This window comes from Motacilla alba, chromosome 3, assembly GCF_015832195.1.
Source record: "Motacilla alba alba isolate MOTALB_02 chromosome 3, Motacilla_alba_V1.0_pri, whole genome shotgun sequence".
NCBI lineage: Eukaryota > Metazoa > Chordata > Aves > Passeriformes > Motacillidae > Motacilla > Motacilla alba.
Genome location: NC_052018.1, coordinates 77,796,961 through 77,811,955, shown reverse-complemented (window position 1 = coordinate 77,811,955; position 14,995 = coordinate 77,796,961). Strand labels below are relative to the sequence as shown.

The following is a 14,995-nucleotide window of genomic DNA, read 5'->3' as shown; positions in this document are numbered from 1 at the left end:
GGTAGTTGCTCCTTCTTTTCCACACAATTCAAAATGTCAGATGCTCAGTCTACTGGCTTATGCTTGTTTCATAAAAGTATTTTTAATCAAAATAATTTTCTGTTAATCTGCTACAAGGCTGAGAAACTACTGAGTGAATAATTTCAGCTTACTGGTTTAATTTTATTATTCTTAATCTATTCTTGTGATTTAATATGCTACGTACATACAAAACTTGTAACCTATTTGATATGGTAGCAAAAGTAATAAAAGGGGGCATGTTACTGAGCTTTTTTTCCCACAGGGATCATGTGAGATAGGACTCAATGTACAGTAAATTTGAAGTGAGTATTACGTGTTGATAGGCAAGTGTGGCCTGTACTTGCTGTGGAATAGCAACTTCTTTGATTATTTGTGTAGTCACTTACAGGTCAAGACTGTGTGTGAGTTAAATTCTCTCTCAAAACAGAGAATATCTATAGCAGTGCACTTAAATAATTTGTGTGGGGATACATAAATTCTTATTTTTTCAAGCCTGCCAGAAGAAGAAAATTAGGTGGAGTGAGGATTTGAAAAGAAGGAAAACAAAAGTAAGATACTTAACTTAATAGCTTTCTTTCACTCCCTCAAAAGAAATCCGTCTTTACTCCAAACAGGCTTTTGATTCAGACTCACTCATAGATTGAGAATTTGGCCAAGGCTTGGCAGAGTCTCACACAACAGGCAAATATAACATAAATACATTTTTTTGAAAAGTGTATGCAAGCAACTTGCTGACACCCAAAGGACAGGGGTTTTGTTGATTTTGGGGGTTGTTTGCTTTTTAAGACTCCATAAGTTTTGTGTATTCTGAATTTCCTCCAGAAAAACTAATTGATGAAAACACACTCCATGCTTTGGTTTACCAGAAGAAACTACTCTGTGTGCCAGGAGGCCTTTGAAATCTGGGTATCACATTTCTCAGAATAAACTGGGACTTGCCCTCTGTCCTTCATATGAAAGATTCCTGGTTTCCAAGACCAGATAATATATTTGTGCTGCCTACTTTTTCCTATCTGGGTATGAATTTACTTAACTGGTTAAGGATACTCCATCATTGTGATTGGTTAAATACACAGGGGATTTGATTTGAGAATCTGGGGATTTTATTACATAGAAGCGTGATTATTTGTGAAATACTTTTTCCATCTCATCCCATCCCTTCTGTATCTTGACTACATTTCATATTTCCATCTTGCTGGCATCTGCCCTCCTGATAGCTTACTAATTTTCAGGAAGGTAGGGGAGATGATACAGACAGTGGAGAGCAGTTGCAGAAACAATTCATGAGTCAGGCAGAGTGCCTTCCAGCCTTTCAGAGAGCTGTGGCAGATCCCAACTTCCATTGTAGCAAAATCCACAGAAGGAACAGGACTGTGTTCTTTTCTAATTTAATCTAGTAAAATGGAGGTCTGAAATCCCTTAGTGAGATTGTTAACAGTGGAAAAACTCTTTGCACATTTATTCGTCATCATCACTTCTGTCAATATATCAGAAGAGAGAGAAAAGGGGAGTGGACAGGGGAAGATCCTGCATGTGGACTGTTCTGCTCTAACTATGCCAAATGACCTGTTCTCCTTAAATAATTTTGCTCTATCAGTCCACTCTCTTTGTGTATATTTGATAACTCTTAATATCATGGGCTTAGAGTGGCAGGTATTTACATTTTTCCCTGACCAAGCTATTTCAAACTTCTAATGGCCTGATCAGCTACTTAGATATTACATTGTCTTGGCTTGTGTTTACACTTTCTTGGACCCTCTTTTTGAAACTCAACCAACAATTTCTTTGGGCTGTCTTTCTTTTTAGAGAAAGCATTTCAACAACTAAGTCAAGCAATATAGAGCAAGTGAACTGCATATTTTGATAACAGGCCATCTTTATATGATATTTATTAAGAAGAGATATATTGTTATGCCTTACCAAAGAAGACTTTTTTTACCAGCCTAGGAAAGCTTCATTTCAAGTCTTAATTTAAAGGAATCCATTCCTTTGTGGTTTTTTATATATCATGACTGTCCCACTGAGAGTGTGACTGTCCAACTTCAGTCTCTTAGAGAGAAATGTATCATTCCAATTCTCTAGCAGGGTTATTTTAAAGTTTCAAATTTATTGCAACTTTTGGTACTATGTTTAAGGCTTTAAACAGTAAACTCACAAACCTCACCAACACATGCTTCAGATGGCATTTTCTTATCTGAGGATGGCATTACTGCTGTCCTAAGGAAATGGTCAAGAGTTGACTGCAGTGGATGCATATGAAAAACTAAAGATGCTTTGTAACTTGATGATGATTTTAAAGGAACAGCACTGTCTACCTTTATTCCATGACACTTTCTCCTGTCAGTATGAGATGAGTCAGATTGGAGAAGCACCCTAGTAGTTTTTGGGGCCATTCTGACACATTTGTACTGAGCAGCACAGCATCAGGGATCAGAGGGTGTAAGTAAACCTTTCAGCTGACCTAAGGATAAAAATGGTTTAAAATGAGGGGCTTCTGTGCAGTGGATATGCATGTTTGCCATGTGCAAATTTTTAAAATAGATGTGATTAAAAAGTGTGTGATTAAATAAGTCAACACCATTCTGCATCTATCATGAACTCAGTGATTTTTAATTTTTTAATGTGTGTTGCAACTGCAGCATGAGTAAGGTTGTTTTCTCATGGTTCCAGTTAAAAATTTGGAAAGGAAAATATTGACATAGATGGCCAAATTATGGTACTTTTTTTTTGTAGAAAACTTTAGATATATACTTTTTTTGTAGAAAAAAAATAATTACAAGAGCTAAGAGAAGTTACCTAGTTCAAACTACAGCATGTACTGTTGTGTATGAACTAATACAAAGTAGTTTGCAAGAGACATTAAGGAATTATCAGTATTGTAAATTACAAGCAAGAGCTTTAGCATGGCACTTTGTTCTAAATGTGATTTTTTTAAATAAGCAGTTTTTCAGTTGATGCTATGCCAACTGATTTTAGTGTAGAAATCTTCTGTAATAATTTATGTTATTCTTTTATTATTGATTAGGATCAAAGCATTTCGAACCCTCCAGGAAGCTCTCAAGTGCAACTATGAGCACTGGCAAATATGGGAGAACTATCTTCTCACCAGTACAGACATTGGAGAGTTTTCAGAAGCAATTAAAGCTTATCACCGGCTCATGGACTTAAAAGAAAAGTACAAAGATACACAGGTGGGGAAATTTTCATATTTAGTCATCCTATATGTTCACTAATTTTTGTTCAGAGACAGAGATTGCTGATAGCTGCTGATAGTGGTGTTAGTAATGATAGTGCATGGGCCAATGAAGTTATGTAGGCAAGTGATTTAAGTTTTGGAGATTTGGACTCTAAGAATAAATATTTAAAATGAAACAGGACAAAACTGAAAGCCTTTGCATTCAGATTGCATGAGACTTTGTGAAAGCACACTCATGAGCCTTGCAGTTTCCAGACCTATTTCTATATAAAATGCAGTGCATAATCCCATCTTTCCATATTGTTCCTGCATATCTTGGTGTCAGAAATAATATCAATTATTTAGTTGAAAGAAGGGGATGCTTTTCCCATGTGTTGGACAATTCCACAAATGAGCCTTTGAAAGTGAACTGAATGGATTATGGTCATAATATTGATTATTAATAACCAGAACAAAGAAAAATAAAATAGGTATTTTGCTCATCTTTCATTGTGGTTCAGTTCAGTTAAATTTTGTGTTTGTAAATGTATATTCTGGATGAAATCCAGAGAATCTACCTTAACAGCTTCAGCTGGGATGCTGCCTTGCCTTGAAACCAGGTCCTGATCCTAGCAGGGTTTTGCATACTCAGTGAAAATAGCAAGGTGAATCTGAGGGGCAAGCCAAAGACTCTCTCAAGGAGAGTAATAAAACACCTTCAAGAGCCTTTGCAAAATCAGCAGATCTGGTTGAAGAGCTTATGAGCTCTTAGTGAGATTGTGTAGTACCAGGGTAAGAGGAACCACCTGCTGCTGCTCATGGATTCCCAGAAGTATGTTTTGTTTCTTGTCCCATAAAAAGAAAAAGTAGCTTTCCTGGGAATTCGAGTCCAGTGATGAGGAGAGAGAGCAGATAGATTTAGTTAAAATTGTGGAAACATCTCATTTGGTCATGGGCTACAAGAATGTTAAATACTTTTTTCGCATTACTTTTTAATAACAAATTGTACATGAGTGCAGTGCTTATTACTAGTAAAGCCAGTCATGTACAAGGTAACATTCTGCATTAATAAAATCTTTCAGTTTTGGTATAGCTAAACATTAAGCATTGGCACTAAAGAGTGTCAATGGAAAACTGTGTTATGTGTGGTAAAGATTAGTGTGTTTGGCAGCTAGAGTACTGTAGTACTGGTGGGGCCTGTCATGGAGCATCTTGTAGATGGTTGGCTTTTTTCAACTAATTTTTTTTCAATTGCTACTTAAAAATAGCATTTTTAGGGGTGGTCTACTGTATTATTTAAAATAGACTGACAGCTGACTAGGAGTAGAGATTTCTACATATATTTTCCCATTTGAGATATTTTGAGATTATATAGACTATTACTATTATTTGTCAAATTTTATGCAATATATTTTATTAAAGGATTTGAGGGTATTGCTTGTATTAAATTTCTATTTTTGTTGCATAACTTTTTTCATCTTGTTCTCATACAACTTTTGTAACTTTTAAAGAAGTATATATGGTATCTTTCCTAAATTCTTTTTGCATCTTAATTTTAACTTTGGCTTCTGATATGTGAACTGTTTTATGGGTTTCATTGTAACTTCTAATACAGTTGCCTCAATTAGGAGGATTTTTCTAGTTGCCAAGAAAAACCTCAGGGCCTGATTAGAGAATTTCAGGCTTGAAGCAATTATCTTACAAGGAAGAGGAGAGTATTTCTGTACCAAAACACAAAAGCAGATAAAAATAAAAGCTTCTGCTGAAATTGTTTACAAAGTTCACCATTAATTGGTGAGCCTCTCCTTTTTTTCCAACTGGACTGTTTGGAATAGGGATGATCTATAACCATCTTGTGCAATTGTATTTTGACAATGTGAAATCATGAGCATGGGTAAATGAAAACATACACTATTGTTTCCATTTGACATAGTATGATCTTCTCTCAGGTTACATTTACTATTTGTAGTCATCATAGATTTTAATTGATGGACTGCTGAGCTACATGACATAATGGTGAGAAACAAGGTAGGAATTTAAAAAACATAAATATGCACAGGACTGGAAGAAACAAGTTGAGTCATGGATTCCAGTTCTTTGTGAAAACCAACTGCTTTTAGCATAATCATTGCTGCAGAGTACCCTTTGTGAGACTGAATGTACCGATTACAAGTGTGCAATTGAATATACAATTTGAAATGCCCTTGATTTCTGTAGCTACATCAGACTTTAAAATTTTATTTCAAAATAGCATGAAGTCATGTTTTTATATCACTGATTTTTTCTAATAATAGTAAAGCATTCAGATTCCTGTTCGTGATTCCCGTTAGACCATTGTTGTCCTTTGTGCCAGTCTTCTGAGTACAGCACACAAATTTGCGAAATTTTTCTTCTGTGCTATTCTAGTTGTTTAACAATGCCATCCCTGTGGCAAAGGTTCTGAGATCATGGTATCATGAAGTTTGAAGATATGTATGCACAGATTCTACAGGTAGAATCGGACAAGGAAGAGGTAAAGGACTCTTTAGAAATGAGCAACAATGCAGTAATAGATTACAGCAAAGGACCATTTAAAAAGTCTCAGTTCATTAGCATTGCATATAAATGTTAAAAGCACGCTTTCTTAACCTTCCCTCCTTACTAGTTCTTAAAATTCTTCACATCTCCATGTATCTTTTAATGTTCACGAAGCTGAGAAATATACCTGGAAAACCTTCAATATATGGATTATGTAATAAAATAGAAAGGCTAACTGAATTATCCGTAGTTTCCACTAGTAAATCAGTCACTAAAACGTACCCAAGGAGAAAGGCTTACCTATTATAATCATCAATTTGGTCTCTGAATTATTGGTATGAGCTAGTAAATGTACCTGGAATGTTTCAGCAATTCCTGATTATACTAATTTCTATCACATGTGTGCTTATGGAGGCAATCAACCTTTTTTACTTGGAGTGTTGCAGTCTTGTGAATGACAAAGTTATTTTGTGGTTGGAAAAACTGTTTCGATGCAGTATTTCAGAAACCGTATCTTCATTATGTGCTGTCAAAGATTATGAATACAGAAATATGGACAAAGGATTCCTCTTTGCAATTATTTGCTATTGAGATTCAAGCAAAGTTTTTCTGCTACCCTTTCCATCAAGTAACATCCTCATTTCAGCAGTTTGTGTTGCCAAACCATTTCTAACTAAAGGCCACAAGAGCACATTCCAAGGAGATCTTGAAAAGCGAGGGTAAGAATTAATAATTTCTGGAGCTCTACTTCATTTAAGTAGCTCACTAATGACAATTGTCTTTATTATAAAATCCTTAGTTTAGAAGGGGAATAGGGAGAGTTCATAGACTGCAAATTTGTCATTTTGGATCTGTTATCTGAGGGTTCTCATCTTTCTTGAGCACTGTCAAGTTTGATTAGCATTAGTGAAGCATCTGAAAATGTTTTGACCAAGAGAATTTTTATACGAAAGGAGTTGTTCGGAGAACAATTGTGAAATGAGAGTAACTGATGAAAATTGCTGCATTTATAAATGACTTGGTTTATTTCTAAGGTTTTGTCTCACAGTGTCTTTTGTTCATTTGTAGTAAACACATTATTCACAAAAGCAAAGGAGAAGGAGGAATGCAGATGGTGTGGTGTCATACTAAACATGAACTCTCTGGTCATATGGAGTCCAGTTCATTAAAAGAGGCATGAAGAAAACCAACCAACCAAAAAAATCCTCTACTGCTTGTTTGGGGTCTTGGGCCAACAGAGCATTGCTTTTAGTGTGTATGGCAGTTTAAAATCTCTCAAAGATACAAACTTTAACATTTATGGCAACCTAAATTGCAAAACTCTGCTACTCTGCTAATACTTTTGGATGATTAGTACAATTCACTTGCCGTTTGAAATAACTTTATTTAACAAGTGTGGACAACCAAGCATTAATGATTCATTACTGTTTAATGGACCCTTTAATCTGGGTCTTGACACTAGTTTCATTTTAAATGCTGTAGTGCCAAGGCTTACATGATGGATTACAAAAAAAGGAAATGGATTATTGTAATAGAAGTGTAAGCAAAGTCAAGACTCTATGGGAATCGGGCTAATTTTACAGTTACTGCATCCTACTGATTAAGGAAACTCATTTTTAATTCATTTACAAACAAAATAAAACTTTTTTTTTAAAAAGCTTTAAAACTTTTGATCATTATATATGATATTCACATGAACTAACATTTGGACTTTGATTAACAGTTTTGTTAAACTGAGAAACTGATTGAGAAGTCATATATGTGTGTGAATCGTCAGGACCAGTTTTGGTTCTTTGTCAAAAGAGAACATAGTTTAGTATTTTTCTTGCACCTATTTTTTTTTTTTTTTATTACAGTGCTTTAGTAATGGAAATATCAGCACATGCTGGTGTTTTTTTAGCAAATCATTATAGAAGACCTGGTTAATGATGAGATTTGGTGCCTTATATTCCAAATTATGCATATAAATGAATTTCAGAACTTTTGGACTATTAATAGTTGATCATATTTTCTGTTATTTTAAGTGATTTTTAAGAGATCTTGAAGGAACTGCCAGTTTGTCATATCATTTTATAAGGAATATGAGCGACTGCTGTGGTTTTGGGGGGACAAGAGGGGAGCTGTTTAACTCATGTTCAGATGTTACTATGATACTATTAGTTCTGAAAAGATATCAGGTGGATGTTTATTTAACATAATTATCAGCCATTTTGATTGACTTGGGTTGTTCTGCCAAGAATTTTCTGTATCTGATAAAACTCATTATTTTTGGGATGCATTGTAATTGAGTCATTCTATAGAAGAAAAGTTATTTTAGGAAAGTGACATATCACAAGTGCTAAACTGGGTGTGTTTTTATTCTGAGTGTGATATACTTTGATACTGTCGTAATTTTTGCATTACTTTCTGCCAGTGAACTGCATCTTGATTTGTGAGGTGTTTTTTGTAGGGTTTGCAGCTATTCACAGGTCATCTTTGAAGTTAGTTTTATTACTATCTTGATATTAGTACTGCTGTGCATGAGATTTCATGGTGTTAGTGTCACATGGACAAAAATGTTGAAGCATTAAAGTTGCCAAATGACAGGCTCACAAGTTAGGAAGTACCAGCATGAAGGTGTTTGTGCAGCACTTACTGGCCTATCTTGAATGCAAGTCTGATGAAACTTCCATTTTGTTTTCATCCTTATTTCTTCCCCAGTCGCTGTGTCTCCTGCACTGCACAGGATGGGTATTACTCACTTGATAAGCCACAGCTTTTCTGGGTTTTATTTTTTTCTAATTCATCCTGTGATCAACTGTCTTAATTTACATTTGCTGTTTCCTATTTTGCTGAGGAGAAACTGAGGCAAAGTGACCTGTTTTCTAGTTTTCTGTGTCCAGTTTGGGACAAAAAGACTGGTATGATGTTGAATTTTTTACATGCAAAAAAATGCTGCACGTGCTCAGCATTTCTGCAGGTCAGATCCCACATTCTCAAGCCAGTGATTCAAAAAGTATGCCCACTAATGAGTATTTGTAGAAGAATTTGATGGAACTGGTTTGTCAAGTAAATCACCAGGAGTGCATTAAAAACAGGGATTCCCAAGGTGGTATTCCATTGCCTTCCAGTTTCCATCTTATCCACTGTACATCTTTCACTTCCTGCAGATTGTTAGAGGACCTGTAAAAAACAGTGTCTTCCATTACCTAAATTAATTTGGCTCAGCCTGTTTACTGATCTTTTTGTAACTGTATTAGAAGGTAAAAATATCTATAAGATATTTTCTGCCTCAGTTTCCTTGACCCAAATTTCTGTCCTATATTTTTGGCCTCTTCACCCGCACCAACATAAATCTTATAGATGAGATTTAAATCAGTTGAATTAGTCCATGTGTTTCTTAGCAAATTCTGTACTTGCCATGTGGCGCAGTCATTAATAGAGACCATATATTACAGATAACATTATATATACTGATGTTGATTTGAGTTGAAATAAAAACTCTCTCCTGCTTTTTTAAGGTGCTGGCTATTCTGGTCAGAGCAGTAGTGGATGGTCTGGCAGATCGTGCTGGAGAGGTATCAAGTGGATTGAAAGTGAAACTGCAAGAGCTCTTGGGCAGAGTCACTTCACGAGTGACAAATGATGGGGCAATCTGGAGACTTTATGCCCAACTTTATGGAAATGGAGAGAATAATAGTAGTGAAGATATTGAAAAGGTAAGAGCTATAGTGCTATAGTAGAACATGCTCTTGTTCCAGACCTGTTTTGCTTTAGTGTTTTTATAAGCACACTGTCTTTTCTTCATGTTCCCGCAGCACACGTTTGTGTTACACTCAACAGGAGCAAGATGTTTTACATCAGTTTTCTTGGACTTGAAAAAAAACCACTCTTCTTTTACCAGTGTTTCATTTCAAAACATCCTATTACATCCTACACAGCATATGTGTATGGTCCTGAATTTGTATTCTGAAACTGTTCTTGGCAACAGTCGAACATCTATAATCAAATGCTGGTGTGGGTTTTGGCTTTTTTTAAATTGAAATATTTAATTCAGAAGATAGGATATTGCAGCTTCTGAAAAAAAAAAAAGGGATCTTAAAGGCATGATCCAGTAGTGGCATAAGCCATCTGTGTTCTTTGTAATCACTAAGGGAAAATGCATTTAAAATAATCTACACCATAGTTAGACTACCCAGAGTAGAAATTTTTTGTCCTTAATTAGCTTAAAATAGAATTAAATAATGATATTTAATCCTTAGTCTGTTGAACCATTGGTTTCTCTTTACCCATCGCTGGTTTTGCTATGTTAACTTCCATTTCTTGTCCTTATCACTTCCCAAAGAATTAAGTTGATTGCATTTCCAGAATAACCATTCTGCACTGCTACAAGTGTTTACTTTGTTGAATGCTGGAGTGTGCTTTGCATTTGATATTAAATTTCAAAAAGTTCAAATAGCCTTGCACAGTTCAAAAATAATTAAGGGTCATCAGATTTTCACTGAAGTTGAAAATACACAAGGTTAGCATTCAGTATATGTTCACCAATGGGGGTATGCCTTTGGCCTGGGCAAAAAATGCCTCTCTGGAGGATTGCTTAATATCAAGCAGGGAAGATGATAAGGCCTGCCAGTTGTATTCCTGTGGGCTTAAATTCATAATCATTTGTGCCTTGCTCATTGTCTCTTTGTGCTCTGCCCTGTGGAGAGCCTTGTTTAGTCATTGTTGGTGTCTATTATACCTGCAGTTCCTCCCTTTTGTCTTCTCTATTTTTCTTTACAGCCAAACAGTAAAACAGATTTGGCCTATTCAGAATGCAGAAATACAGACACTGCAATATCCTGTAATATATCCTCAAATTCTTACTCAGACATGCAAAGCAGCAGAACTAACCCAGTTAAAAACATGGTTTCAATTTGTAGAGTAGACAGTACTTTAACTGTGTTTCCTAATCAGGCTGGTTGTGGAACACACAGTCTAGCTTGCCTGCAAGATGGAATAATGTTTGTAAATACTTATGGTATGCATACATGTGTGTCCAAATATCCTGGTATGACAGTACCACAGATCCAGATCATAAAAGAGCAAAACTGCCTAAAGCCACAGCGTATAGCAATTTATAGTGTAAAAATTAATTTGCAATGCATAAAATAATCACTGATTTCTGAAATTATGTTATGGAGTAAAAATGATAAAACCTGTATTTATTTGCTTTACTGCCAAAAGCACCATCACGGGTCAGTCAGATATTCAGTGAAAATGACCATATCTGTTGAAAAATTCTAAATATATATAGTCAGTTTGCCACCCACATTTATTAAGGAAAAGGTCAGTGAATTCTAAAAGGGCATTATTTACTATACTGTGGCATCAAAGGACAAAGAGGTAGGAGCAAACCTTTAAATGTGTCATGCATCTCCTTACAAATGTTGGGTTTGACCTTTACTCCATACCTTTCCATTCTGCACCTTATTTAGTGCAGGTTTAATTATATTTAACCAATTTTGTTCCTAACGTTGAATTTGAAAGAACAATCTTGTGTGTGTGTGGCTATTGTAAAAGAGTGTCTTTGTTGCAGGGGTTTTAACTTTTCTGTTCTGCTGATACATCTGATGCCATATTGATCACTAGGGTCTACAGTTAAAATTCACAGCAGTGCTTTGTAAATTGAATCAAAGTCAGACAAGGTTTGCAAGTTAGGAGTGTGAGATTACTGAAGTGTTGGGTTTGTGGTTCTGTTTTGGAGTTTTTTTTCTTTAGCTTAGCATATATTTACTCTCACACTTCAGTGTATCTGAACTGTCACCTCATTCAGTACTTCTTCCTTACACTGGATGCAGTCCAGTCCACACCTTTCCCACTGAGGAATCTTTCCAGCCTTCATGTTTCCTGCTGATCCATCGCAGGCTATGAATCCCTTCTGTTCCTTGAACTTTCCCCAGCTCATAACTGTTTCCTTTCAGGATAAACCCGGGTTCCAGAAGTGCAAATAAACAGCTCACAAGACTTTGAATTATTTCCCCTTCTTGACATCTGTCAGCAACCCCCCCCCCCCCCCCCAATTTGCTGCTCTGACTCAGACACATGTAGACTGAAATCAGACTGCTGTAAAAGCTGTTGTTCCTTCTCTTGGAAATTCTTGCCTCTGCTTGCCAGAACTACTACCAGTTATAACCTAGTTTATTATGAAGAAAAAAAAAGCAATTCACTCTGGTTTGACTTAATATCCCTTTATTGCCATTTACAGCAGCATGAGCTGTTCAGTCATCTGTGCATTGTGATTGGAACTCTGGTGAGAGAGAGAAGGTGGAAGCCTCTGGGGTGACAACCCTCACAATCTTAAGGAAATCTTTACTGGCTCATGTATATGTCCCATGCTGAAACTTTTTAAATTCTTTTATATTAAACTCTTCAAAAAAGGTAACGGGAGAGTTGTCATTGAACTAAGCCATGTAACTTCTGGCATGTATTTGTTTCATGGTTTTGATGCTATGCTGTAGAAAGAAAACAAAATTCAAAAGCAAAAATGAATTTCTTCTGTTAAAATTATTTTTTTCACCTTAATGGGGTCCTCCTTCCATATTGTTTACATTTTTTTCCTGTTCACACTGAGAACCAGAGCAGTATGGCAACTAATAGCTACATCTATAAAATGCATATTTCCCAAGATTACATATACAGGAAGAAAGCTTTGATGTATTCACTTATAATATTTTAGATATGAGTTTGCTGTTTGAAGTGTGAATGCAAGTATTTTTCTGTTTTTCATGTGCATTTAATTATGATGACTTGGCAAACGTGGGTCACATCCATCAGTCTAGACAGATTTTTAAAAGATAAAAATTAGACAGATGTTACTTTATATGCTTCTCATACTTGAGCTGCAGTATTGGTGAAGAACATCTGTGTGACAGCTGGCGCTTACTGCTGCAGAGGAAGACACTACTCCAATTCACAGGAAATCAAGTATAGTAAAGATAGATTCATTTTCTGGATTCACCACTAATTTTGTAGATATGTAAAACTAATTTAGTTTCCTAGTTGATTTTCTGACATACTAATATTTTTTTCCCTCCTTGCAGTCACTGCAGTATCTCACTAAGGCACATAAATGTGAAATTCAATCAAGTGATTGGGAGAAAGATGTTTCTTCTTTTAAGGAAGTGGTGAAAGGAGCCATAGAGATTGCACATGGTATGTTCTCCCTTTTATTTTTCATGAAGAGTGCAAGAAATATTTATTAAGCTTAGTGGCAAAACAATACTCTACCTATTGTATTTATTCCTACTACTAGGAGTTCTGTAGCAGAGAGTATCATCCTGATACTGCATACAAAAATATACTTGGAATGAGGCAGAAATTGTTTAGGGTGAGTCAGTAAACATATGACTGGTAAATATGGAATCAATTAATTTCATGGTCTAGCAACTTCATAAAGCAAGTGAAAATGCATCTGCAGTTCATCTCAGTCCTCAGATCATCACATAAATTGTTTGATTGAGTATGCTAGTCAGGAAATGAATGAAACTTACCAAGATTATTCCCTGTTCTGTGAATCTTATATTTAAGAAGGATACAGATACCTGTTGTGTCTAGAGTTATCTTCTCAAAATTACTTGGCTTTTTTTTTTCGTTTTTTTGGGAGGGATATGACATTTAAAATTGTCTGTGGAGGATATCAAGATCTTTAATTAAATGTTTTTGTTTAAAGATTCTTGCTGGAGTGGTAATGCTTTTTTGTTTCGGGTCTTTCTGTGTTTGGATTCTAGTGGCTATAAAATGCAGCAAGAACAAATCTAATCATCAGGAAGCTTTGCAGATACTTTCTTCAGCTCGGCTCAACTTACGTGGCTTGTCATCCAAGGCAAAGGTAGGAATTTTTGTTTGAAAGCTAGAAATCTTTGTTCTGTTGCCAGAATTTCTCTGCTTTGAATCAATTATAGATCAAATAATACCTGCCTGTGCAGTGCATCATCAGGTGATGTTCATCTCTATGCTGTTGAAGATTCCAGTTTTAAGTAAACTTTTATTTCCCTTCTTCCTGCTAGGCTTTGATTGCAATACTAGTCTAAGAGACAGCATTGACATTTTAGAGTAAGATAGAACTTTACTTAAAATGTTGGGCAAACAGATTTGAATGTTTGAAAGCAATCAGTCATTTCCAAGACCTGTTTTTAATGTGAGTAGTCATGAGATAAACTGGGCAGTCTCAGAAAAAATGGATCTAAACTTGCGGAAAGGACCCAGATGTGTCAAGATTCCTTTGCATCACTTGGAGTGTTTTAAAAGAGTTATTTATTAAAAGACAGAACTAATTTTTAATCTTTTTTTTGTGGATACCCTACCAATTCAGATGTCAATTACTTGAAAAAGTCATCGTATTTGAATCATACTTCTACTGTTAAAATACACATCTTGTCTTAAAGAGGGATTCCTCCTGCCTGTGGAGTTAGCAACTGTGAATCACAGAGCTGAAATTTTATAATGTGTGCTTATGCTACAAAGTGTTGATTTGTCATCAGTGTGCTAAACTTGGCTCATTTTCTCTTAAGATCTTTAATTTTAAGGATAAAAGCCTAGGAAAGTTGCATTAGCAAACACAAGCTGGATCTGTAACTCAGCTTATAGATACAGGCATAGGTAAGACTTTCAAATGTGTTGAAAAAAGAGAAAACATATGTTTTGCTGTTGCTCACAAAATATGGTTGTGTTTTCTTTAAAAAAGGTGCATAGACTGAGTATTACTGTAGAGAAAGCACTAAGTGACATAAATTATATGAATGCAAGTACAGGTAGTTTATATTATGAAAGATCATGAATTATCTGAAAGATTAACAATGTATGAGTCTAGTAAACTCTATTTTAAGTTCCAAAGGCACTAATTAAATGAACATCTATATTATTGTCAGTTAATGGTTTTATGATACTTCTGAGAAAAATGTCATATTAGAAATGAAGCATTTTATGTGAACTCACTGGTTTTGTATCCCTTCCAAGGTGCCATCTGACTTTGAATTTGAAGTAATATTGAATGTTCAAAGTATGTTGTAGTTTAAAAGCTCAGTCATCTTCTGTCAGATCCTATGCACAAACAGCTCAGCACTGTTTATGTCTGTCCAAACTTGACTGCATCTCATTTTGCTGCCCTGTGAGTCAATATTAGTATGAGGATTTTTTTTTAATTTTTAATTTCAGCTGAAAAAAGCACTTAAAAATGGGCTAGGAGCAGACTCACTAGTTAATATTTAGACTCACTAGTTAATAATAACTAGGAGGAATAAAAGAACAGTGAAATTAAGTGAT

At 35.4% G+C, this 14,995-nt stretch overlaps 1 protein-coding gene across 1 annotated transcript in view; it reads left to right on the top strand.

Moving 5' to 3' along the window:
- TTC27 (tetratricopeptide repeat domain 27) overlaps positions 1–14,995 on the top strand; it is a 114,726-nt gene that overhangs the window by 97,910 nt on the left and 1,821 nt on the right. The window contains exons 16-19 of the mRNA XM_038131413.1: positions 3,047–3,212; positions 9,214–9,411; positions 12,775–12,886; positions 13,462–13,562. Of these exons, the coding sequence (XP_037987341.1) occupies positions 3,047–3,212; positions 9,214–9,411; positions 12,775–12,886; positions 13,462–13,562 (577 nt within the window). The remainder of the gene's footprint in view (positions 1–3,046; positions 3,213–9,213; positions 9,412–12,774; positions 12,887–13,461; positions 13,563–14,995) is intronic.